The sequence below is a fragment of the Quercus lobata genome, chromosome 5, assembly GCF_001633185.2.
Source record: "Quercus lobata isolate SW786 chromosome 5, ValleyOak3.0 Primary Assembly, whole genome shotgun sequence".
NCBI classification, from domain to species: Eukaryota; Viridiplantae; Streptophyta; class Magnoliopsida; order Fagales; family Fagaceae; genus Quercus; species Quercus lobata.
In genome coordinates this window covers 11,131,120-11,158,978 of record NC_044908.1, presented here as the reverse complement: position 1 = coordinate 11,158,978, position 27,859 = coordinate 11,131,120, and the positions used below count along the sequence as shown (strand labels likewise).

The 27,859-nt window shown below is 33.0% G+C and overlaps 2 protein-coding genes across 5 annotated transcripts; one reads left to right on the top strand and one right to left on the bottom strand.

Annotated features, from left to right (window-relative positions):
• Positions 1-1,084: 1,084 nt before the first annotated feature.
• LOC115989715 (fructokinase-2) lies at positions 1,085-6,463 on the top strand. The gene is made up of 4 exons (XM_031113535.1): positions 1,085-1,571; positions 3,895-4,227; positions 5,664-5,780; positions 6,019-6,463. The coding sequence occupies exons 1-4, from the start codon at positions 1,158-1,160 to the stop codon at positions 6,148-6,150; spliced, it is 996 nt and encodes a 331-aa protein (XP_030969395.1). The 5' UTR covers positions 1,085-1,157; the 3' UTR covers positions 6,151-6,463.
• Positions 6,464-7,720: 1,257 nt separating this feature from the next.
• LOC115989716 lies at positions 7,721-14,466 on the bottom strand. 4 transcript variants are annotated; one of them, XM_031113536.1, is made up of 7 exons: positions 14,292-14,466; positions 13,378-13,487; positions 11,713-11,862; positions 11,335-11,573; positions 9,152-9,262; positions 8,575-8,619; positions 7,721-8,261 (listed from the first exon to the last, which is right to left on the bottom strand). In XM_031113536.1, the coding sequence occupies exons 1-7, from the start codon at positions 14,392-14,394 to the stop codon at positions 8,102-8,104; spliced, it is 918 nt and encodes a 305-aa protein (XP_030969396.1). In that variant the 5' UTR covers positions 14,395-14,466; the 3' UTR covers positions 7,721-8,101. The 4 variants fall into 4 exon arrangements, with proteins under 4 accessions (XP_030969396.1, XP_030969397.1, XP_030969398.1 ...); XM_031113537.1 differs by having other exon boundaries at positions 11,713-11,859; XM_031113538.1 differs by lacking the exon at positions 9,152-9,262.
• Positions 14,467-27,859: the final 13,393 nt, after the last annotated feature.

Sequence of the window (27,859 nt, the reverse complement as noted above, 5' to 3'; positions counted from 1 at the left end):
AAAAATCTTACCAGATTGGTAAGTTTGGGTGGAAACACTACCTACTCTTATGGTCAATAAGAGAAATAAATTAAACGAAAGGGGTTAAATATTATTGGGCCATAAGGTTATTGTTGTGTTCTTAAAATGACTCAAAATCATATTTTGTTGAAAAGTGCATTGCACTCGTAATTGACTAATTTAATAAATACTCAAATAGATAGGATTTTTAAAAAAAAATTGTAATTTCAAAAACTTAAAAATGGAGATATCTTGATAACTTTTAATAAAAATAATAATTAAATTACCTAAAAAGCCCAGAGGATATTAAGCTCACTAGAGCAACTCCAATCAATCTCTAACTATCTTCTTAGATATTTTGTTATAGATAAAGTTCATTGATTTTATTAAAGATAAGGATAAAGTGTTTTTATCCATAGTAGATAAAATGTTGTTGTTTACAACTTAAACTCATCAACCAATTTTACCAATATCTGTAACCCATATTTGATAAAATAAAAGTTCCGATACATTGTAGACAAAACGTTATAAACTCATCAACCAATTTTACTAATTTCCGTAACTCATATATGAACACATTTCCCATCTAAATTTATATTTACCTAATTCATTTTTCTTTTTCTTTTTCATTTTCATTTTTTTGGTTATAAAATAAAACACTTAAAGAAAAAATAATAATTTTCTTATACATTGTAGATAAGTTCAGTGAAATTATTATGGATAAGGATAAAGTTTTCTTTTCCAATTTGAAATATACTTTTGTAGATAAAATTTCACTGATTCCATAACTCATTTTCCCCATAATTTATCTTCATTTAATTTAATTTTTTTTCTTTTTTGATAAAGTAAAATAGCCAATGAGTTGGCAGTGGGCCCTACATCAAGCCCACGGTTTTCACATTACCCAATACAATAGCCACGTCAGAAAATAGTAAAATAAATAAATAAAATCTATAAAAAAATTAATTAAGATTTAATTATTTAATTTTATTAATTAATTTAATACTCTCAAGCTCATGTTATCAGATCCAACACAAGCTCTTTTCTCCTTCTATAAATACGACCCTCCCGTCTCTCTAATTTTCCTCTCTCAAACTCTCTCTCTCTAAAAGATATTTTTTCTTCACTTTCTCTCTCTAAAAAAAAGTCTCTCAGCGATGGCTCCCAATGGCGTTATTGAAAAGACCGGAGCCGGCTTGATCGTCTCGTTCGGCGAGATGCTCATCGACTTCGTCCCGACCGTGTCCGGCGTGTCGCTCGCCGAGGCTCCGGGATTCCTCAAGGCTCCCGGCGGCGCTCCGGCCAACGTGGCGATCGCCGTCTCGAGGCTCGGCGGGAAAGCGGCGTTCGTCGGGAAACTCGGCGACGACGAGTTCGGGCACATGCTGGCCGGAATTCTGAGGGAAAACGGCGTCGTCGATGAAGGGATCAACTTCGACAAGGGCGCGCGCACGGCGCTCGCGTTCGTGACTCTACGCGCCGACGGAGAGCGCGAGTTCATGTTTTACAGAAATCCTAGCGCCGATATGCTCCTCACTCCCGACGAACTCAATCTTGATCTCATTCGATCCGTAAGCTTCTCTCTCTAACTATTATCTTTCTCTCTGTGTTTTTTTTTTTTATTTTGTGTGCGCTAATTTTGGGAGTGGGGGAGCGAAGATCACGCGCGGTCAAGGGGGTGTGGGTTTTGGAAAATTCTACATTTGGGATCTGCCAGGTCAGCAAAAGTATATAATACTGGCTACGGTGGGTCCCACGAGTAGATCTAGGCGGGGATCTCTTTTTTTTCTTCCACTGTTTCTAGATTCTCGCTCCGTTCTCACGTGTTGTCGCGTGTAAAACGTGTCATCAATGGCGACCCAAGTGGGTCCTACTCGTGTTTGGAAATCTCCGCAGACCCAACAACAGTTTTCTAAACCGTTGAATTACTCAATTTTTATTGGTTCATGTGCTGAAACTCTCTTAAAAAAAATAAATATATAAATATACCCAATTTTACAACTTGGATTTGTTGACTCGTGATGGAATATAAGGACCCAATACATTTTGTTAGATATATGCATACTATTGTTAGCCAATTGTGAAATATTCTCGACTTTTAGTAAAAAAAAAAACCTTGGTAGTAGTAAATAAAGGATTTTTTTTTTTTTTTTTGAGAATGGTAAATAAAGGAGTTAGTAGTAGTAAAAAATCAAAAATTGATTTTTTTTTTCTTTCAAATGAGTCTAGTCAAACAATATAGTTACAATATTTTTTTTGAGATGTGATGTTGTGTAGTGTAGTTAGATGGAATGAATCATGGAAGTGAAATTGTATGTCGTACCTTTGTTTTTCTTTTTTAGATTATCAAACATCTGTTTTGTTTTGTTGAAAAAATAAGAAATAACATAATGGGTGACTTTAAATACAAAATAAAATAATTATTATGAATATTTTTTATTATGGGAATAATGTGACAATTTTGAACACTTATTAATAAAATATATAATAATTTTGGCATATTTTTAATGCTTTAATTAAAAAAAAAATATATATATATATATATATATATATTTCAAGATGGCTTAATGTTGTAGTGGAAGTCGCGCGCTGTAAGGAAGAGTGGATTAGTTGGACTCTGGAAACACTGTGACGTGTCGTGTATAGTATATCCATCTTTGACTTCTAGTGGCTTTTGTGAACTTCGTGAGAACATGACTTTTGACTGACAATCCACGCGCAGTGCCCACTCTCACGTTATCACACGCGCTTTCTTTCTTATTATTTGGGTTTCTTTCTTTTAATTTTTGGGCTAAGTTCATGTCTCTCTTATTGGTCACGCAATTTTTGTTTTGACTTTTGAGGATTTATTTTGGATCTGTGATTGTGTTTGATTGTGTTCCAGATTGAATTGCCTCTTGGGTCTAATTTTGGAAAATAAAATAAAATAAAATATTTAGTTTCCACTTTCCATGTGAACTTACGGCATGCTAAATTAATATGATCACATGTGTCCAAAAGGTAAGATTATACGTTTTTGGAAAAAATAAACAAACTTTTGAAAAATCAGACAAAAAGAGAAAGATTATAATTTTTTGAAAAATCAAACTTTTGGGTCTTTTTATTTTCTTCTGAAATTAAGTTAATTAGCAAGATTATTTTTTGTCTGTCACGCATTACAAAGATCTGAACTTTTTGTTATATAAGGATATAAATATATTGTGGGACCCATGTAGGTGGGTCGTTTGGTGGGAACATATTTTATGCAATTTTCACAATACAATGTGAGGAATCTACGGTCCTCTATTTTTGCTTGTTTTTTAATCCTTTCCTTTCGTTCCATGCTTTTTTTGGCAATTTCATTTTTTACAGTTTTCTTAATATGCACTTTATTTATTTAAAAAGTCAGTATTCTTTTACCTTGCTTTCTTTATGTGTACAATTGGGGAGCATAATAAAATATTTAATGAATTATAATTTTTTTTATTTATGAAATAAAGTTAATTAATGTTCTAAGGGTATTATTTTATAAAATATTTTTAAAAATTTTGTATAGAAAAAAAAAGTTAATTGATTTTTTTAATAATAATTTTTTAAAATATTTTTCATAAAAGTAATATTAAAATTTTGTTAAAATGGATGTTAATAGGCACCCGTTAACTTCCGACATTTGTCAATTGGTAGGGGATACAAGCACCAGATATTGACTCACTACCTGCCCTTCAATTTTATTTTTTATTTTTCCAATAAAATATGTAGAACAAGCAGTTTTTGTTATCAGGGTTTACTTTGTTGAGTCCAATTATATTTGTACGTATCTATAGGCTGACGTTTTATAAATAATTATGGTTGATCAAGTCTTTTTTTGGTTGAGAAAAGTCCAATTAATATTAAATTTCTTATTATTCTATATAGGCCAAAGTTTTTCACTATGGATCCATAAGCTTGATTGTGGAGCCATGCAGAACAGCACACCTAAAGGCAATGGAGGTGGCCAAAGATGCTGGTCTCCTGCTTTCCTATGACCCCAACCTCCGGCTACCACTGTGGCCATCGCCGGAGGAGGCCCGTGTGCAGATTAAGAGCATTTGGGATAAGGCTGATTTGATCAAAGTTAGTGATGTGGAGCTTGAGTTCCTCACAGGGAGTAATAAGATTGATGACGAATCTGCAATGTCACTGTGGCACCCCAACTTGAAGCTCCTCCTTGTCACTCTTGGTGACTTGGGCTGCAGATACTATACCAAGGTATGTCGGTGTTGGGGCTAACTTCATTTAATTTACTGCTTTATCTATTTTGTTCCTATTGAACTTTGACTGTTAGCTAGTGTCCAAAAAAAAAAAGTTAAATGGACTTTCTAGCTTGTTAGCTCTAATAATGGGTAGGTGATACCTTAATGGATGAAGTCATGAAACTTCCACGCGCAAATTGGCGTGTTGGTGGGGACATGGGAAACTCCGCCTTTAGGTGAAGCTTGTGAATTCTAACTGACTTGGGGTTCAGACACTGTAATTTTTTTTTTTGTGGGTCACACTCTACATCATTGTTTGTGTTCAAAGTGCATCATATAAATTTCCATTTGGTTTAACTTGAATTATCAGAACTCTAGTAATACAATACAATGTACACAGGCCCCTCATTTTTTAGGTCTTTGTTAGACTTAGATTTTAGTGCTGGTGGTTGGTTTTTGACCAAGCCTTTACAGCGTATGAACTCTTGTAATCATGTTACATGTTTCTGTCTTCCCCATGTTATTTCCAAATGCTGATCTGATTTCTGCTTTCTTTATAGCAATTTTTTACAGGCCCCTCATTTTTTAGCAATTTTTTTAATAACTTTTTGTCACCTTTATTAAGACCGACCCAATTTGGGAAATGTTAATCAGCACCGCACGGTGCTTGTTAACATTTCCCTTCTTTATAAGATGTCATTTAGCAACAACATTATAAAAATAGTAATGATAACATTAGTGGGTTGTATTTTTTTGGGGGTGGTATTTTGTAGACTAGCAGTTAGAATAAATTAAAAAAAGGTGACTAGATAAGCTTTACCAGTTTATAAAAAAATTAAACACTAGATAAACTCTAGAATTGGTTCAACCACTACCTGAATTTCTTCTAATCAATTCAACTTATTTTCTCTTTTTGGCGAAGATTATAGACAGTCAATCATGGCCTCGGGCTGGCCACTGCAAATTGCTTTCTTTCTTATCCTTTTCTGTCAGCTTTGTTTCCCTTTGTCGTACTGCAAGTGGGGATGTCTATGATAGTGTCATCTAAAGCTCTTGAAAAATAATGTTACTGTCACCTAACTTTTTGTTTTTGGTGCAAGTTACCTAACTATTTTATTCATAGGCCAACCCCTAACTTGTGAGTTTGACTCTTATTTTCCATCTGTGGGGTTTGGTCTAGCTGAATTCTTGATTTCTAATAATGGGGCTTTGCACTATTTAAATCAAAGCATGAAGGTTTCTGCGGTCATTATGCAGAATTTTTTTTTAATATTTTAATCAAAGTTTTATGTGTTATTTTAATGAACATAAGATAGGCGGCAATCAAGTTTGATACTCACCTGAGCGTTAATATGAATTGTTATTGGAAGATTGAAATTGTACTAAATTGCTGAACCTGAAACTTAAATTTGTCTTTAACACTTGGTGATATCTTTACTTGTTTGAACATAGAACTTCCATGGAGAGGTAGAGGCTTTCCGTGTCAACACAGTGGATACAACTGGTGCTGGAGATTCATTTGTTGGTGCCTTACTCTGCAAGATCGTTGATGACCAATCCATACTAGAAGTAAGTACTCGCTTGTTCAGTAATTGTACATTCAGATGGTGTTTAGCTCCCCATTTTTTTTTTATGGTGTTACACATTTGCATTCCTTAGATTTGAATTAAATATTTGATGTTTATGCATGCTTTCTTAAAATTATAAATTAAAGGATCATCTTTAAAATTAGATTTTGTTCTTCTTTATACCTGTTTATTATAATCAAACCCACCCTCAATATCTGTTTTCCATGCTTTGGTTGCAGGATGAACCAAGATTGAGGGCCGTTCTCAAATTTGCAAATGCATGTGGAGCCATTACAACTACCAAAAAGGGAGCAATCCCTGCCCTTCCAACCGAGTCTGATGCCCTCAGCCTGATTAAAGGAGGAGCTTAAAAGACTTGGTTGTGCTTCATTGTTCCAACCACATTTTTTCTTTGGAGCACTTTTTTTTTTTTTTTTTTTTTAATGCTTTTGTAATTTTTGCATAGGATTTGCTTTTTTCAGTTCAACTAAAAAGTGTTTGAACCCGCTCATTTTTACTCCTTTTTCCCTGCCTGTAATGGTGGGAAGGCTTGTGTTTCGAGGCATTAATAATAAACCTTTTTTTAAAGTTCTCTCTTTTGCTAGTCTTCTTTGCATTGTTTTATTAGTTTATTCATCCAAAAGATGGGATCAAGAGCGTGGTTGACATGCCAGTCATTGCAAATGGCTTATTTTCTTTGGACTTTCTAAGCAACTTGTTAAAAAAAAAAAAAAAGAATTTCTAGGTTCGAGGTTAAAAAAAGTAGATTACAATGGGTGAAGGTTTCTCAGGTATGTAAGGAGACTGGAGACCCGTGTGTGGCCCCATGAGATGAGTAGAATCTGGGGGCAGATGATATATACATTCAAGAAGGGCAGGGAATCTCTAATAAGAGCTCACAGCAGTTAAGTAATAGCTATTTAGCTTTACCAAAATACAAAAATGGCTCTACAGCAGTGAAGGTATAGCTTAAAAAAATAAAAAATAAAAAAAATTATTACGCTCCTCTCTCCTCTCATTTAACAAACATTTCCTATTTTCTCTCTCTCTCTCTCTTTCCGGCTTCTCTTCTTTCTTCCTCAATGTTTTTTTCTCTCTAGCTCACGGGCCAGGTCCCTCATTGCTGATCTGTTCCACCAACCCACCCCATTTCCATCGTCGATCTCCCCAAGCCCCATCGGCAATCTGTTTCACCAACCTACCTCATGCCCCATCACCAATCTTCCCAAGTCCCATCGCCGATCTGTTCCGCCGATCTGTTCCACCGATGTGTATTGTTTTGATTTTTGATTTTGTTTGTGATTGGTGGTTTTTGTTTGGTTTGGGTTGAGGAAAAAGATGAAGGACTTGGGTTGGTGATTTTTTCTTTCTTGTTATGGATTGGTGGTGGTGGTGGTGGATGTTTGTGCCGTGTTGGTGTTTTTTATTTTTTTTTGGTGGATGTTTTTATTATTATTTTAATCAAATAGCTAAAAATATAGTTCTATTGCTGTTGAGTTGGGTGTAAAGAGGTAAAATAGATAAAGTGACTTTTATAGGTGCCATTCATTGCTTCCTTTTTTTTCTAAATCAGATACCACTGGTTTGAGATGTTTGATTCTAACTTGACAGCAAAGACATTGGAAGGACAGCAAATTGCTTTGCAACTTGCAATTCTTGAGATGGACACTATTATTAGATACAAGAAATAATATCTTCTCAATGAAAATCTGAACCTGACTGGATTTGTTTGACTGAGGATAAAAATCTTCTCAAGGAAGATGTGACAATTCAAATAGAAGCTGATTTCTCAACTTCAATGTCAAACATTTCGTGCCTGGTGCATGCAATTTTTTTATTATATATTTTAAGGGAAAGGTGCTACGTGAAAACTTGGTCGATAATCATCTAGAATTAAGGTGGTAAGTTGTGATTAGGCAAGTCCATGTGAAAGTGGTATTAGAATTGTCACCCACTGATTAGCCACTTCAATAAGTTGTGAAAAAGTGTGTACATACATAGTCTAACATTGAAACTTGTTCCATAATGTCTCGGATCAAATGAATAGGTCTTCTTAGAAATTTGGAGCCTTTCTCACAAATGAAATGATGGTGAAAAAAAGAAGGATAAAGATGTACACTTCAAAGAAAATTGACAATTCAAATGCTATAAAACTCAAATTTCTCAATATCATGTTAGCCCCTCCACCAAAAAAATCAATACTTGAAACAAGATTGATTTGTTACATGGTCATTTAGTAGTAATAAATTACATTCTAAATCGGATTCCCTTCTTTATTTGAACTTTAGGGATGATGGGGGAAGTATAGGGTAGGGTATTTTATTACAAAACAATGGCTTGTGGATAGCATTCACTAACCTCCATCTGCAAAGAACTCCAAGCTGGCCTACATCTTTCCCACTTTTCCTGCATATGAGCCAGAAATGCCTCTGCCCATTGTTCCTTGCTCCCACCCATGCTTAGATCATAAGGCACCGAAAAACTATTCCAACAAATTACAGAAAAGCCAAAGGATCAACATGTTGCTTATGAATGCATCATAATGGTAGCTATTAGTATCATAATCATCAATAAGAACTATCACCTTGATGTATCTACCTAACATTAACCAACCCCAAAGTTTGAACTGCAAATCATTATCATCATAGTCATATTTACACTATACATGCACTAACTAAACATTACTCTCTCTCCCTAAACCTATAACTTGCCTTTCAGCCGTAGACATTTTCCATTCTAGTTAGATCAGATTTCTACCAACTAAAATGATTAGCAAAAATCTAGTGGACTTTTACCTCAGCAGTTCTTCCAGCTGAGATCCTTTACTGGGGGCAGCATTCCTGCAAAAATTTAAACTTCAACATCAACACACCATATGTCTCCTTCAATTAAATTAAACTGTATTTTTTGGTTTTGTAGGAATAAAGAAAAATTATACAGTAGATGTAATAATGCATTTGACAGGAAGACTAATTTTTTTGGTTTTGTGATGATGCATTGCCCGGTTCTCCCCATGGGGAGAAACTTGGGTGCCAGGAATTTATTTTCTCCAACTTAGACTCCAAGTACTACCTTGACTTTCTCTCTTAGAGTGAACTCGTTGAAAATAATTTAAGATAATTTTTTGGGATTGCTGCAAAAAAAAAAAAAAAAAAAAAAAACTGTTTTACCGTACAGCATGCAATGTTAATAGTACCAAGACTAACCAGAGAGAAAGAAAGAAAGGAAAAAAAGAATATGTACCCAAGCAATCCATCAACTATCTAATTGTGACCAGTAGAAATCATCCATCAAGTTGCAGCAGGACACAATATTAGACTCGGTTTTTTTATTTTAGTGATAAATATGAGACTTGAATTGGGAACAACAAACCTGCAGACTAATATTTTGTAGATACGAAGAGACTTGGTGGAAAGATTATATATAGCATCAGCAATGTGCTCAGTGCTGAACAAGTACACTACTGGATAACCAAGAAGCCATCTGAAGCAAATCAGTTAACCAGGGTTACTTTATATAATAAGATGGAACTAACCAAAACGCCAATGAAATGATACTAGCATGTAGCATATTTTATGATTAATTCTCAAGGAGAAAGACAATCATATGAGTTTATCTTTTGAGGATATAAGAATTTAGCTAACTGCTCTTACAAAGTGTTTTTTGAAAATTAATAAGTTTATTATAAGTCTATTCTTTGGAACATTCCCTAGAGTGTTGGTAATTTCAGTCACTTTCTCATTTGAAAGGGATAATTACTTCGTAGACATTTAATGATGTAGCTATTTCAACCTAAAAAAGCACAAAGACTTTTAGATCAAGAAACTTTTAGTGTACAAAGTTGCACTAGCAATTCATATGCATATAATATATTAGATCAAGAAACTAACTCAGAATAAAAACAAAAGAGCAATTTTGCTTGAAAAGACTCTTGATCTCTTATATCTTAGTTTGCCTTTAATTTTCTACTGATTTCAAAAAGATTTTTTATTTTTTTACTAAATAATTTAAGCTACATAAAACACACACACACCAAAAATAAATAAGCAAAAATAAAAAGAAGTAAAATATAATTCACCCACTGGTTAATGCATTTACTTCTTATGCCTCTTCAAGATATCCAGATTTGCATTCTGGACAGAAATCCATTTTTTAGCAACTTGCACATAATTCTGAGGAAAAAATCTTACACCAATGATCCTAAACAGTGAAATTACAAGCAGAAAGAGTGGGATGAAGGTTTCCCTGAACCATCGATCTTTTAACTTCTTGCTTGTTTGTCATATTTCTCATGTCCTTTTGAAAATTAAAGAAACGTTTTGGAGAGTGATTAATAGTTAGAACCAAACTTCTAAATTTCTAGACTCATAAGGTCTTCTCTCCATATAAACTTGCATTCATCCCAACAGATAAGTTGAAAAAATATAATGTTGTGAACTAACAGCATGTTTTAAGGTATGTCCACTTGATTCAAGCAAACACTTCTCCCAATGAGTAGAAAGCAATGTTAAATGGTGTATTTGAGGCTCATGCCCGATTTAAGCATTCTTGAAAATAACAGCATGGGGTAGTCCAACAATATTAAGACCAACTTTTCAAGCCAAATTAACTATTCAACTAGAAAGCGTGGGCACCTCAATTTGGCTGCCATGTCCAACACCTGTGAGACAAGCGTACTCCTCTGGGACACAGCTGAAGGCATGTACCAGCCCTTTTTTTTTTTAAATATAATGGGACATAGCTGGGGTGTAATTTGGTTTTTGGATTTTTTTTTTTTTTTTTTAATAGTATTATATCCATTATTGCCCGTAAATTGATATATGATTAACAATATATGAAAATTAATGTTTAACAAATATATAAAAAATATAAATAAAAGCATGTTTAATAATTAATTAATTAATATGTATTCCCGCCGTGTTGTGTCCTAATTTTTCAGAAATTGTTGTATCTCCGTGTCATATCCGTGTCTGTGCTTTCTAGCTATTCAACCACAAAGGGGCCAGCAATTCAACTGTCTAGGCAGTTTAGGTAACACAGTCTGTACAATTTATATAAGAATTTGGTGAAGATTCACTTGACATTTAGAATTCCCCAAACATCACAAGCAATTCCTACTGTCAATGAAACTAAACCCACCCAGTTGCTTCCTAAAAGCTGGGAAAATCAATTCTTTTCAACAGGACATTACTAGATTAGGGGCCACTGCACAATTCATGTATATCACACGTGCATAAATGCCAAGGCAGGCAATGGCCCACAAAGATTTCCAAAATAACATAATTTTTTTTCTTTGCAATAAGAATCTCCTGATTCTCCACTGCGAATCAAATGATGCCACTTATACATACTATATTATTCAAATTGAGAGTTGGAATTAACTTTTACTTGGGCCAAAGCCCAAAACTTTAATTGATTGACCAATGTGGGTAGAAATATTTTTAACACATTTGTAAAATATTTGTATGAAGCTGAGTTTAAAATATGTAGTTCCACCCATCCTCATCACAAGAAGGATTTATGCATGTATTATAAAAGTGAGTTTAAAAAGTTACCCATTTAAAGTTGGCACAGTGACCAGTGTATCGTGCATGCAGCTACTAAGATCAATAAATTCAGAAGACTGAGAAGTGACAAGCTCATGGGTAGAAGATGTGGCATCACCCATAGATTCTGTCCTGTGACATGGCAGGAGATCATCTTTTATTCCATCTTGAGGAAATAGAGTAGAGAAAAACTTCTGAATTGATATAAGCTGCATTCCTACTGGGCTATTTTCTGCTTGTGTTATCATCTGCAACAAAGATGAGAAGAGGGCCTTCACCAAAGAGGAAAAGGAGAGAATGTCTGATATATTTTTTTTGATAAATAGAGAGAATGTCTGATATTGAAGGTATAGATTATGAAACATGTACCCTACAACAGGAACCAACCTTAGGAGGGTCATGTTCAAGGTCCACAAAAAGCAGAGGTACTTCTAAGCTCAAGCTTGACCTAACATACTCAGAAAGCCCTTTCACATGAATTAGATATATCATATCTTCTATAACCATTACTTTCAGATGCTCAAAAATGGGTGACTGCTGCATATATGTATATTCAAAATAAAGTATATTAATTATTAACAAACAAGATCGTCCTACTAAATAAAAGGAAAGAACATGATTATTGCATCTAACAAAATTCCACCTATATGAACTATGTTATGATTAAAGAAAAAGTTTTCCAACCAAATTTTATGGGGCAGAAAGAGAGTTAAAAGAGGCATGTGAAATTATATAAAACCAGAAAACAACTTCGCTTACCAATCCAATCAAGCTCAAGTCGATATGGAGACCCAAATTGAGTTTAGTTTGATTAATTTCTGGAGGCTATGTCACAGACTCTCTTCTTTTGGCCCCTGCTATGTGCATTCCTCCTCTCTCTCTCTCTCTCAAACACGAAAAGAAGGGGAAAAATATTTTTTCTTATTGGTAAATTATATACGCATTCAATGGGTTTTGAACCCACAATCTCACTCTTGCCATTTGAACCAAAGCTCAATGGCAGAATGAACTTGTTTTTGATTGACTGCCTTTTTTTTTTTTTGATAGGCAGAGGGGAGGTTAAGTTCAAACCCCAGTACCCAGGCACCACACAAGAGATGCAGGAACCATAGGGATATCCCTCAAACCCTTATTGATTGCCACATTTTCCTTCAAGAAGCACATTCCCCTTCCTCCTGTGACAAGGAAAAATAACTAAGAAAAACTTGAGAAGGTCCATTTTGTCCTCTGGCATCTTAAAGATCTTTGTAGCTAATAACAAGGATTTTATAGGTAGCATCCCTTATGACACCAATCAGATATCATAGGTTACAGGTGTAACATGCTGAAGAATTACCTGAATATACTATATGCTCTCATTTATGATTACATGTTATTTAGTGAGTTTTCGCTGCAAGCTGAGAACAAGAGATCCATAGAAAAGGGAAAAAAAATAGTTTGAAGGATGACTCAGCAGAGTCAGCACTTGCTTCTGAACAGTGACAAAAAAGATTTGAAGTATGCAAAATGGTATCACCAGGAGTCCTCTGTGTAAGTGGCTGTAGAAAAGGACCATTTTCCTTAAGTTCTAACTAGTTAAGAAATTTGAGGGGGCTCTGATCACTATTGTTTACTTTGAGATAGGATCCAGTTTTGTATGTGTGACATTTTTCTAAATCATATTTTCTTCTTTCCATGTTGACAAATCATCCCCATATGTGTACCTCCATACAAACAACTCAAATAAAAGTAATACAAGTTCAATATGCTGGTCCTTGATTCAGCACAGCACCAAAATTGATTTCAGAGTGCACAAATAAAAAGATGTCCAAAGCAAGGAAACACAATCAGTTTATGTTAGATCTAAGACATCAGATCACAACACAGAACTTTGAGATATAATGACATATAACTAATAAAATTAAACTAATATTCAAAAAAAAAAAAAAATGTAAGTTCTGCAATTGATGATTAATTGAGAAAGAATTACAAATGAATCAATGAAATTCAAAGCAGTGGCAGTAACTAGCAACACCAAGGCAGAATTTACCAACAAAAAGTATTGAGTAAAACCTTTTGAATAAGTTTAATAAGTGCACATAGTCGTTCCTGCAGTTCAGGCATCTTTCCACCATAGTCTATCATTACAACCGGCCTCATTCCTGTACATAATGCCAGTATGTCTGCAAGAAGATATTCCAAAATCACAATTTAAACAGCACAAAAAGAAATTACTCAAAATTGCATTTACCCTTTAATTAAAACCAAACAAGAAAAATAAATGTAAGGAAAGGAGCAAGTTCTACATGCTTCAGCAATAATGGCATACAAGAGAATGAGTCATAAGCTTCTAACACATGAAAATTATCAGTGTACCAAACGTAATAGCATCGCAGACTCACTGCACACCATATTGACTTGATCAAAAATAACAATTCACCTTAATGGGACATAACATCCATCAAAAAGGAAAAGAAACTAAAATTCTGGATCATAAGTCATGTTTAGTTCTGAAAAAGTTTTAGCATTTTCATTTCCTGGAAAAATGATAAATTTCTTAACCAACCACACATTTTCACATTAATTTTCCATTTCATTTCCCAATAAATGATAGCAGAAACTACAAACATATTCAATAACCAAACACAGCCTAGAGCTTTTCCAACAACTTGAACTATTAGGAAAAGTCACACCAGAACATAATTTAGTAACACTCAACTACAATGCCTTATGGGTTAAATGGGGTTCCATATTTTTCAAGCTAAAACAAAATAAGGTGTGAATTTCACTATTCAAACAAATAATATCAAAACTCAAAACCGAAATGGAGCCTCAAATTTGGAAAAGACGCAAAATTAATAAAAAACCCAGAAAGCAAAACAGTAAGAAAAATGAATGTCTTAGGTGAAATAAAGCAAAAAATAAATTATCGAAGTAATGAGGAATTTGAAGAAAAACACAAAGAGGGAAGTGAATAGAAAACGGACCTATTTCAAGTCGGCGCCTAGATTGAGATTTGAGGCGCCATTTGATGAGAGAAAGAGAAGAGTCCAACACTTTGAGTGCTTCATCCAATTCTGCTACCTCCATTCTCTACTCTCTCTCTCTCTCAGCTAACAACACAATAAACAATAAAAATTCTGTCTTTCCTTTTTGTTTTCTTGAGAGCAATGATATCAAACTTTGTTTTATTTTTGTTTTCTTCAAATCACGAGCAATTTTTTTTTTTTTGGGTATGTTATTCTGTCTTTCCCTTCTTCTTCTTTTTTTTTTTTTTTTTTTGGGTATGTTAATCTGAGATTAATTTATGGTGGCCATTTTTATTAGTGAAATTAGTTTCTAAATTACCAAATAAATATGTAAATTTCTCTAAAAAAAAAATGTAAATTAAAATTTTTTTTGAGAAGCAATTAAATTTTAATTTTAGATATTGATGGTAGAGTTTTTTTTTTTTTTTTTAAGTACTTACTCCATGAGTCCATGTGATATTCCGTAATTTTCTATAAATGATTTGTTTTTTTTTTGAGAAGCTATATAAATGATTTGTTAACTGTGAGATAAAATTATAAAAATTATTTTATGTTAAAAAATAAGAAGTAAAAAACTTAGCCAAAAAAAAATTATTTAATTAAAATCTTTAAAGCATCTATTCTAAACTATATTAAAAGTAAAATATCAAAATTTTTTAATTCTTTTCAATTTTTCCTTTTTATTCGCATGCTACAACCACTATTTACTGTTTTTATTTATCTTGGAATATGTCAAAAGAAAAAAATACAAAATGAATAATACTTATATAAATTTTTATAAGGATAAAATTGATGCACAGTATGTTATGTACTAAATGTTATGTATTGTTCTTTAGGTTTTTTTCTTAAAATTTTTTCACGTGTCTACTTAACTTAAAAAATACACTTCCATTTATAAGAAAAAAGCCACATGACAAAATTTTAAAAGAAAAACCTAAGACACAGCACCTAAGTACTATAACTAAGTTTTGCTCTTTCCATAATTACCATAGCTTTGGATGAGTTTTGCACAAATTTACCTATGTTGATATGGATGGTTTTGTGGTTAGTTGGTCACTATTTTGCACAAATTGATACAAATGCTTTTATAACTCAATTAGAGCATCCACAAAAAGAGAGCTAATAAATTTAGTTTTTAAGTTTTATCACCTTAAAAACTTACTTTATCTATTTTAACATTTACTTTATAATACACTCAACATCAAAGTCTTTTTTAACGCTTCATTTAAATATTCTTTTTTATTCTCCCCTTTTATATATGAGATTAAATTCTATAAGGATGGGGTGTAAAACCTATGTTTTACACCATTCAATAAGTGATTGCCACATCAGTATTTTACTTAAAATTTATTAAAATTCAATACATCCTACCACACTTAATAACATCTCGATAGATTCCCAATTTGGTTGGATTTATATATGGGTATTAGAATTGATTGAGTGAGATTGTGTTTATTCTTAAATATGTGCTAAGATAATGTGACATGTTGAGATTGGAGGGCTAAAACGTTGAGTTTTACGACACGTTGTTATAGAATTTAATCTCTTTATATTTATATATATATATATATATATATATATATATATTCTCTTCGACTGAAGCAATCCAAACAACAAACTTAAATTTTTCTTCTCAACCTAGCTAACCCACACCCATACTCACTCCCACTGCCAGACGCCGCCAGCCACCCAAAAATAAAACCCACCACCACCCACCACAACCCACTAGCTACAAAACCCACTCAACCACCAACACAGCCACAACAACGATTGTCGGTGTCGCCACCACCCATAACCACAACCCCGAACCACCAAAATCACAAACCCAAACCCACAATCGCATCACCACTAACAGTTGGAAAAAGAAAAACAACTACCATAAAACACCACACAACCAAAGAGAAAGAGAGAGACGATAGAACTGGAAAAAAAATTTGATCTCAAAAACCCATCAAATTTGAGATCTTAAAGAGATAAAATCAAAGTTTGATCTCAAAAACCCAAACCACATCAGTGACTGAAGCTTGAGGAAGACAAAGATGAGGTTGGAGATTAGAGCTAACGGTGCTGACCACTGAACCTTGCGTTATCGGCAGGTACAAAGATGAGCTTCAACGGCCCTTGCCAAAGAAGGGGGGGGGGGGGAGCATGCAGGGAGAGGTCGACCAAAGGAGAGAGAGAGAGAGGGAGAGAAATGTCTGAAGAAAGAGAAAATTTAAAATAACGAAAGAAAAGAGAGGTTTTTCATTAAAAAAAAAATCCAGTTAAAACAGTACTCAAATAAGTCAAATTATGATAAAATTGTTTTGATTTAACAACTTTGATGTAGTGAGTTTTTTACTGTTTTTGGTGCTAAAATAGCAATTCTCTCAAGTGTTCAAAGCCCTCTTGTTATGGTGGATGGAAGCCTTGGATGACTTTCCACTCCAATATGGCAAATTTCAACGAGCGATACTTGAACTCCATTCTTTGCCTTTTAGGTTTTAACATAGCCCCAAACGTGTGACTGTGTCTGTAGCTTTCAGCTAGGCCTCACGGGCCGAGCTCATTTCCTTTTTCTTTTTTTTACTTATTTTCTTTCCTTATGGGCTGTTCATAAAATGGACCAAAAAAGTTGTGATCCCTCTTTACTTGAGTGTTGGTCCAATTAGTTCCATGATCCAAATCTGAACTAATTCAATCCTGAGAATTGTTTTGACCGTCGATATGGGTTACAGGCTTTGATAATCTGAGGGCTTTGTTTTTTGAATGGGTTATTGGGCTGAAATTTGGGTTTTTATTTTAATTTATATAATTTGTGGGATTTAGTGGGCCTGATTTTAGTAAGAAGTGCTATCCTTTTTTTTTTTTTTTATGAACAGAAGTGCTATCCTTATGATTGCTGAGAAATTATAAAGAATAATTTTTTTTTTTCTTTTTCAGAATAAGGAATAAATTGAGGGTGAAGCCAAAATAGTAATCTGACCTTTATCGATATGCCAAGGCCCGAGCTATTCTTTTCTATCATTTCCTGAGATAGCTGTCCGTTGCGCTTTCCATAGATGCAAAGGTGAATATAATGGCAGTACAAATCTTTTCTACCGGCAAATTTACTTATATTCAAAAGTTAAAACGATAACATTTATTGTTGCTGAACTCATAACGCGCTATCTTATTGTCATGTTATTGGTAACGTAATTATTATTATTTTTATTTATTTTTTAACAAAAAAAATATAAATAGATTATTGACTTTATACATTCATTTTAAACGGTTTTAACATTATATATAATTTTGCTTTTATATATTCATCTACTTTATATTAGAATTTATTTTTTATTTATTTTTTTTACAAAAAAATATAAATAAATTATTAACTTTACACATTCATTTTGGGTGGTTTTAACATTTTATATATATATATATATACTTTTTTTTTCTCTCTTTCTCCCACTAGCCACCTGTTTGTCATTCTTTCTTCTTCTTTTTTCTTTTTCTCTCTCCTTAAATAACATAGCATTCTTTTACTATACAATCATCACTTAAAAAAAAAACACATACACATATTAAATATACAATTACATTTTTTTTTTCATATTTTAAAATGTGTTATTTGAAATTTGGTACTAAACACATTTTTTGCATTATGAATATATTTTTTTTTTATACAAGATAGAATTCTACATTTTCTGCATAATGAATATTTTAAACAAATGTTTTCACAACACTTTTTAAACTACATTTATTGCATTATGATTGTTACTACTCTGTTCCAGCTCAAGAATTTGATCCAATGTAAAGGGATTTGTATTTATTTTTCTAATCAAAGGGCTTAATGGTGTTCATGACAGTCGTGTGTTTAATTAGCTAGCAGATTCTCCAAGCTATTATTAGATATTTTGGCCTCCACCAACATGGCTATGGACAGAACCATGTTCATCTGGATGCTGATCATGTGAGTATGAACCATGAACTATTAACATTCTTAAATTATAAAGGTTTTAGGATCTGGGATCATATTCACTGTATCCTTGATCACATTGTTTTGATGATTTTGATTTGACACATTTTAGTGGCAGATTATCATTTACAGTCATAGTTGCTGTATACTAGTTATAAGGAAAAGCGTTTTGAAGGAGAAAAAGAGGAGACTATCAAAGCTTGAGCACAAGTTGAACTTTGTAGTTTGTACAATCTATTCATGGGCTGCCCTCTTAGGGCCAATTCAGCTCTAAATTAGGTGTAACGGTTATGTTAGTATGGAGGAATGCAAGTACTGAAGCAGATTAATTGATGTATGTAATGTGATAACTATATTGTTTCACACAGAATATGGACTTACTTAGTTTTAGTTTTTTTTTTTTTTTGAGAAACAAATACACACACAAGGGAGAGGAAAATGGGTTCTAACATAAAGGTACACTACAACTCTACTCAAAAGTCATGGTAACTTTTAAAGGAGGGTAAGGTAAGTTATACTACACACAATACACTCTCTTAAGTAATGTGAGACAATTATCCTTTTTTTTTTTTTTTGAGAAACAAACACACACACACACACAAGAGAGACTTACTCAGGATTGTTGATTTCATTCATATTGTTTAGAAAATGATCCATGTATCTTGGGGAAGTTCTTGACTTATTTAACATATGTTGCTTTTGACTAGTAGAAGCAGAGAAATTTGCCTAAAATCACCGCCCCAAAATTAAACCCAAGTTTAAAAAGTGTTGTAAAAACACATGTTTAAAGCACTCATAATGCAAAAAATGTTGAGTACCATATTTCTAATAACATTTTTTCTTTAAATGAAAAAACATATAATCATGTGTATGTGTTTTTTTTTTTTTTTTTTTTTTTTTTTTTTTTTTTTAAGTGAGGTCTCACAAGACATATATAGTAGAATTATTAATATTTTATTTGATGAGAGAGAAATTTCCCTCTCAAAACCCATAGGTCTCTTTCCTTCATCTCCATCTTTGTCTCCCTTAGTGATATCTTCATACTCTTTCTTTTCCTTTTAAATAGATTTCACATTTGGATGTATCAATATTGTGAGATGGGTTTTGTGAAATTTGTACAAAAATTCTGAACTCCAAGGGAAATTTGCAACATGCATCATTGATAGTGTGTACGATTGTAATTTACTTCTAAATTTCGAATTATTATGGTTTCTGATAAGACTCCACGATCTATCTCTACCACAATTATTTTCATGGTTCTCACTCCTTAGGTTCATAATATCATATAGGGCCCTTTGTTATCACCTAAAAATCTAAGGATTTAATGGTGATGCTCATAACAAAGTGCTTCCCACAAGATACAAAGAAGACAAAAACCTGTAGGTGTGAAATAAAAAAGAAAGAGTGGAAAAGGAAACTATTGAGGAAAGAGAAAGAGAAGAGTCTCTCACATGCTGTTCAGTGTTTGGTCAAATCATCTAGCTAGGTCCCACAATTTTCAATATATTTACAACAATGTTGAAAGTTCATTTGGCGTATAAAACACTAGTGAATGTTTAGACCTCCAGTTTCAAAATAACCACCACAAGCTTATACTCAAACAATATATGTGCAGAATGATAAGTACAAGCAATACCCAAATAAACAAATCACTCTAAACCATAATTAATCACAACATTACAGCAATTAAAGATAAAGAGAAAGGGTTAGAGAGATGCAAACACAAAGATGACATCGGCACGTGTTATCGAAGAGGAAACCGAAGAACTCAACGAAAAACCTCTCCGCTGCCCTCCAAGCAATAAAATGATCCACTAAAGAATAAAGTTGGGATACACAAATAGCAATAAACCCTCCAAACCTAATCTACCCAATACACCTAAGCCCTCCAAGCTTCTTGCTCCAACAAGGTTAAGCCTAACTGTGTCTTCTTTAGCTTTCCAAATCCCGCAATAAGCTCATTACATCAACCAAATGAATTGATCATCTCTAAATTGCTTCCTAAACACCAAATAACCTCCTCATAGATTTGGGTATGGTGAGATAAGGATTTAGTTAATGAACCTCTCAAGGGTATGTCAATGGAAAGGGTGAGAGTAGAGAAATTTGAGAATCAAAGATATAAGATTGTGGATGAGTCAATCTTGTTGTTCTCTAGGGTTTTTCTCTTAAATTCTCTCTAGAAGCTCTCTACATTTTGTGGGTATAAGGGTATTTATAGTAGGATATGTGAGGAATTTGAAAAGACATTTTTCTACAAAATAGGGTGTTCTGACGACTCACTCGCGACCGGGATGAGTTGCGAGTTTGAGTCGCGAAATAATTGACTGGCCAGACTGACCTTTTTGTCCTGTAGTGCTCCAGCTGTCATGACCCTTTAGCCTCCTGCATGCTTCACACGTGTGGCATTCTGGTGAGTCAACAGTCGCAAGTCACTCGTGAGATCCAATTGTGAGAATCCTCTTGAATGCACACACACTTGAATTATTCACACTCTCTTAGACACAACCCTTACATGATTCCCACCAAAATACATGGTATCTTATTGTTGAAATACAAGCAAATTTGGCATGGAATAAAGCCAACACATGGTTGAATAAATTCAACCTTACTCACCAAACATATACAGTAGAATTATTAATATTTTATTTGATGAGAGAGAAATTTCCCTCTCAAAACCCACAGGTCTCTTTCCTTCATCTCCATCTTAGTCTCCCTTAGTGATATCTCCATACTCTTTCTTTTCCTTTTAAATAGATTTCACATTTGGATTTATCAATATCGTGAGATGGGTTTTGTGAAATTTGTACACAAATTTTGAACTCTAAGGGAAATTTGCAACATGCATCATTGATAGTGTATAAGATTGTAATTTACTTCTAAATCTCGAATTATTATGGTTTCTGATAAGACTCCACGGTCTATCTCTATCACAATTATTTTCATGGTTCTCACTCCTTAGGTTCATAATATCATATGGGGCCCTTTGTTATCACCTAAAAATCTAAGGGTTTAATGGTGATGTTCATAACAAAGTACTTCCCACAAGATACAAAGAAGACAAAGACCAGTAGGTGTGAAATAAAAAAGTGAAATAAAAAAGAAAGAGGGGAAAAGGAAACCATTGAGGAAAGAGAAAGAGAAGAGTCTCTCACATGCTATTCAGTGTTTGGTCAAATCATCTGGGTCCCACAATTTTCAGTATATTTACAACAATATCATTCAACAATGTTACTTAAAAACTAAAATCTGATCCAGATGAGTTCTCAAAATACAGTATTTAAACACCCTAAATTGATAACGGTAACTCAAGCACTTTTACCAAACACACCTTCTCTTTTTAGAACCACAGTTTTTAGTGTTAACACAAATTGTTATTTGAAATCACATACCGAACAAGCCCGAAATCATGGACCATAATCAAACCCTAATTACAAAAGAAGAAGAAGGAGAAGAAGAAAGAGAGAGATATGACTTTTGCGAAGAGGACATTAAGAGAAAATAGATAGTGTGTGTTAGGAGGGTAGGTGTGAAATAATATAATAAAAAAAAGTGAGAAAAATATTATTTAAATAAAAGAGGATGTATAATCGATAATTTTTAGTGACTGTTTTTGCAAAATACTTGTATAAAATAGAAAAATTAGGTTGTTATACTAAGGTTTCATAAAAATAATACAAGTCTATGAGAGTTTTTTAGTCCTATTCTCATATTTAAATCCACACTGTACTTAAGTGAACCTCTTGATTAGATTTTAGTACTTCTATATATAAGTCATTGAAGATTTTACATCCTAATCAAGAGTTAACAGATAAATAAAGTGTAAATTTGAATATGAAAATAGATGGTGTTATAATTAGAATGAAAACACATAGTTAGCTTTCTTCGTCTACCAGCCACCAGGCTTGGGATACGAACCTTGCAATAAAGAGCACTTAAGAGGTTATGGCATGAGCACCAGTGGGGTGTTGGCTAAGAACCTTACAATGATTTTATCAGTATTGGTGACATTAATAAATAATTTTGAAAGTACTCTTGTGAGCTGTCACAATGTGGAGTGATGTTTTCCTTCACAGTTGAGTTTTTGTAGCTGTTGGCTGTTAATTCCATTAATGGTGTGCATTTATGGGATTAGTGTAATGTTGAAATATATGAAGCTGCAGCATTGTTGAGGTTACCAAGATCAAGCACATACTGCAATCTGCAATACTGTAAATCAACACAGGCTTCGAATGCTCTTATGCTACAAGTCCTATAGTATAAGTTGTGTATAGACTAGTTGTCGTTTAGTATGTATTTAATTAGCAGTGTAGTTACTAGGTTAGTAACACGTGTCCTTAGTTGATTAGTGCCTTGTTAGTTGGAAAGTTAGTTTTATAAATCAGTTATTCTTTCCTTATTTCCCGCTTTCTAATCTGTTATATAAATAGAGTGTTTCTAATCAAATTATTCAATGAAGCATTTTCTTCACCATCACAAAGCTTTCTCGCTGAAATTCTTACTCTTAGTTTTGCACCTCCATTATTACAGTTTCTGAGCTTTGTTGATTTTTACATGTCTAACTCATTTAGTTTGGCCACAACTATTTGTCCATTGTCTGGAGTAATTGTAGATTCTTGTAATAAATGATAGTCTTTAGCCGTTATATATTCATCTATAAATTTTGGTAATGAATGTTACTGTTATATACTACTAGTCGTAACCCCGCGAAGGAATATTTGATTATTTTATAAGGAAATATAATATATAATTTATTTTCTAAAAATATTCATAAAATCATATATTAGGATTAGTAGTCTATGATAAAGCGTTTTTCTCATATGAGAATTTAGTTTTAGATGTAACCCTTTACCAAACTAACAAAGAGAAATAATTTTTTTTTTTCTAAATTAAACAATGTCATATTGCTTTCTTTTTTTAAACAATAAATTGTGTTATCATAATGTTTATTATGATAAGACTGAGATAGTGTCATAACTATATGATAAGACTCTTTTTTACTTATTTTTTTTATTTTGAGTTTAGAGTCATAATGTTTAAAAGTAAGATTGAGATAGTGTCATAATTTTTATGATCTTTCTCACCATAAGTTTCTTTTTTTCCTAATTAGTTATTTGTCAAAAAAATATATGATATAATCGAGTTAGTTTTTTTTTTTTTTTTTTTTTAATTTAAGAAAGAGATATGGTAAGAGCATCACCAGTAGGCTGGCTGTCTCTAAATTTTGGAGAGAAAAGTCACTGTTCACCAAAAAAAAAACACCTCCAACAGCCTCGCTAACTCCAAAATTTTTTTAAGATTTGCTACAATAGCTCTCCATGCTTGGAAGCATTGTAGCAATCACTGGAGCATATCAAAAGAATATTTCCCCTTAAAATAATACCGATTAAATTAAAAAAAAAAGACTTTTTTCTCTTTCCTCCATTTCTGTTTCTTTTACACTCCCTCTCTCTGTTGCTTCTCTTTAGAAAAAACTCTCTTTGCTTCTCATCAGAAAACAACGGTGAAGCACAAAATTGATGGAGCTCTCAATCAAAATACAAACTCAAATCACAATTTTAAAACTAATCAAATTAGAACTAAAAAGAAAAAAGAAAAAAAGGAAAAGAGCAAAGCTGACCCATCTGAGCCTCGGTGGGAGGAGGACATGCAGTGGTGCTTCTTGAATGCTCTGGACTAGACGTAGTGCTAGAGAAGAAAAGGAGAAGAAAAGTGAAGATAAGAGGAAAGCTCCAGACAAAGTGCTATAGATAAAAAGGAAAAAAGTAAAGTGAAGATAGAAATAAGGGAAAGGTGTGGAGGAGAAAAAAAGAGGAAAAAAAGAAAAAGAAAAGAAACGTGTGGATGAAAAAAAAAAAAAAGATAAGGGAAAAATAAAATAAAGAATAAGAAATTAAAATTGAGAGATGCTATTACAATATTTTTACAATATTTTCACAATAAATTTTAAGTGGTGGGTTGTTATTAACTAATACTGATTAAAAAAATATTTAAGTAATGTGTTCAAATTAAAATCAGTAATAACTTATCACATATGATTTATTGTGAAAATATTGTAAAATATTAAGAATGTAGCACTTCTCATTAAAATTAGATGAATGAAAGAAGATTGAAAAAGAAATATTAAAGAAAGAATGAAGAAATAATATTTAAATGGGATAGAGAAAAGGATAGAGAGTCTGTTGGAAAGTGTATTTAAAAAAGTAAGTAAGCAAAAGGTAAAATGAATTGTTCACTCTCTAAACAGGCAAAAATTTGAAGAAATTGCTAGTGATACTCTAACGTGGAATAATGTTTAAAAGTGAGATAAAGAAAATGTCCTAATTTTTAGGATCTTTCTCTATGTGAGAGTTGATAAAGGTTTAAAATTTTGAATTTAAAATAAAAAATGGTAATTCAAATTGGAGAAGAGAAATAAAAAAGCCTAAAACATAGGAATTTTTTAAAAAAGTAATAAATTACTCTTTTAACCAGTTTGTGTTTTTAAATTTAAAATTATATAACTAAAAGATAAGGATATTTTAGAGAGTTCAAGAATTTGTTTAAGGATATTTTCGTAAGCAAAATTATAAAACCCAAATAGGAAATCTTGTTATTAGTAATATAGATAGACAAAAAATTTTAGACAAATTGATGCGAATGCTCTCATAAATGCAGTACAAGAAAAATTTTTTTTTAGTACTATTCTCAAATCTAAATCCACACTATAAACCTATTGATTAGATTTTGGTACTTCTATATAAGTCAATGAAGATTTTAAAACCTCATTAAGAGTTAACATTTAAATAAAGTATGAATTTAAATATGAAAATAAATGGTGTTAGATTGAAAACTCATAGTTAGCTTTCTTTGTCTACCACCCTTGGGATGGACGAACCTTGCAACAAATAGCATTTAAAAGGTTATGGTTGAATATCAATGGGGTGTTGGCCAAGAACTTTCTGTTGATTTTGTTAGTATTGGTGAGACTAAGATATAGATTTAAAAGTACTCGACTTGTCACAATATGGAGTGATATATACATGCATACATATATATATATATATATATATATATATAGATATAGATTTAAAAGTACTCGATTTGTCACGATATGGAGTGATATATATATATATATATATATATATTTATATATTTTAGTTGAGTCTTTGAAGTTGCTGGCTGTTAATCCCAGTGTGCATTTATGGGATTAGCATAATGTTGAAATATATGAAGCTGCATTGGTGAGGTTATTGAGATCAAGCACAGACAGACTGCAATACTGGAAATCAACACAGGCTTTGAATGCTCTTATGTTACAAGTCGTAAAGTATAATTTGTGTATAAACTAGTTGTCGTTTAGTCTGTATTTAATTTTTTTTTTTTTTTTGAGAAGAATAGTCTGTATTTTTTTTTTTGATGTGAATATAGTCTGTATTTAATTAGTAGTGTAGTTAGTGGTTAGTAACAGGTGTCCTTAGTTGATTAATTCCTTGTTAGTTGGATGTTAGTTTTATAAATTAGTTATTCTTTCCTTATTTCCGCTTTCTAAGAGCATTCATACTAGCTCTTGCATAATTGTGTATAAATGTGTATTTTACACATTTTGGCTATTTTTACACATTTTGAACCAAAAAACGCCTCACATCAGTCTGTTTAAAAATGTGTAAAATCGTCTAAATTTTTAAATGAGCTACAGTACCCGTGTAAATTTACACGAGCACTGTAACCCGTGTATTTAGTTTTTTAAAGTTTTTTCTCTCTCCTTTCCACTGTCTCTCACCTCCCTCTCTGCACTCTCTCTTTCTCTCACAAAAAACCCACCCAATCCTTTCATCCTCAGTTCTCTCTCCCTTTCTCACATCTCTCTCTCGTTCAAAGCATGCCACCGGAGTTCACAGCGTGGCGAGATCGGCGTTGTGGGTCACAGCGTGGCGAGATCGGCGCGTGGCGCGTGGCGTGTGGCGTGTGGCGTGGTCTCGATGGTGGCGGTGTGGGTTTGGGTCGATGATCGATGGCGGCGACGTGGGGAGGTCTTGACGGTGGTTTAATCTGAGTTTATAGTGTGGGTTGGTCTTGGTTTGTGTGGGTTTGCTTGGTCTGGGTTGATTTGGGTTATGGGTTGATCTGGGTATGTGTGGAGGCATGGAGGCGTGGAGGCGTGGAGGCATGGAGACAATGACGTTTTGATCGGCGTTGATTTTTCTTTGTGTGGGTTGATCGGTGTTGGTTGATCTGATGTTGAATCTGATTTTTCATGTGGGTTGATCGTTATGTATGGGTTGATCTGATTTTTCTTTGGTTTCTGATGATTTTTCGTGTGGGTTGATCGGTATGTGGGTTGATTGGATTTTTCTTTGGTTTCTGATGATTTTTCATGTGGGTTGATATCTGTTTTTTGTTTGGTTTTTGATGATGGTGGTGATGGTGGCTGGGTGGTGGTGGTGATGGTGGCTGTGAGTTTGTGAGAAAGAGGGATGATCGGATTTTTCTTTGGTTTCTGATGATTTTTCATGTGGGTTGATATCTGTTTTTTGTTTGGTTTCTGATGATGGTGGTGACGGTGGCTGGGTGGTGATGGTGGTGGCTGTGTGAGTTTGTGAGAAAGAGGGATGATCAAATTTTTCTTTGGTTTTTGATGATTTTTCATGTGGGTTGATATCTGTTTTTTGTTTGGTTTCGGATGATGGTGGTGACGGTGGCTGGGTGGTGATGGTGGCTGTGAGTTTGTGAGAAAGAGGGACAGTGAGGGAGTGAATAATAAAAATTAGTAAAATAATGAATATTTTAATAAATAAATATGTAGAATAGATAAACTGATGTGGGTGGTTTGTAAAAGTGGATGTGTAAAATAGAATGTGTAAAATAGAAAAAGTAGGTTTTTTCGTGTAAAATAGACAGAAAATTTAGAAGAACTGATGTGAATGCTCTAACCTGTTATATCAACAGTGTTTGTAATCAATTTATTCAATGAAGCATTTTCTTCACCATCACAAAAAGCTCTCTCTCTCTCTCTCTGATGCAGCCTGGCGAATCTGTTGTAGATGCTGCAATGATGTTTGCAACAATAGGTGAGGTGAGGCCTCACAGTCCCCTCGTAGAGCCGAGCAAACCATTAATTTTTGTCTATAAAATCAGGCAATGAATGTTGTCGTTGTCTTGTACAATACTATTTGTCTTTGGACAGATTTAACAGATATATTTTTAGAGAAATGAAGTTTTATAATATTTTTACAATAAATTTTAAGTAGTTAGTTGTTATTAATTATTACAGTATTATCTATATATATATATATATATATATATAAAACCGAAGCCTTTGTTGGTATCACAATTTTCCACGTCAGCACAATATTTAAAAAAACACAATATTTAAAAAATAAAAAATAATTTTCCACGTCAGCACAATATTTAAAAAAGCACAATATTTAAAAAATAAAAAATAAAATCTATATATATATAAAACCGAAGCCTTTGCTAGCACCACAATTTTCCACATCAGCACAATATTTAAAAAAGCACAATATTTAAAAAATAAAAAATAATTTTCCACGTCAGCACAATATTTAAAAAAGCACAATATTTAAAAAATAAAAAATAAATAAAA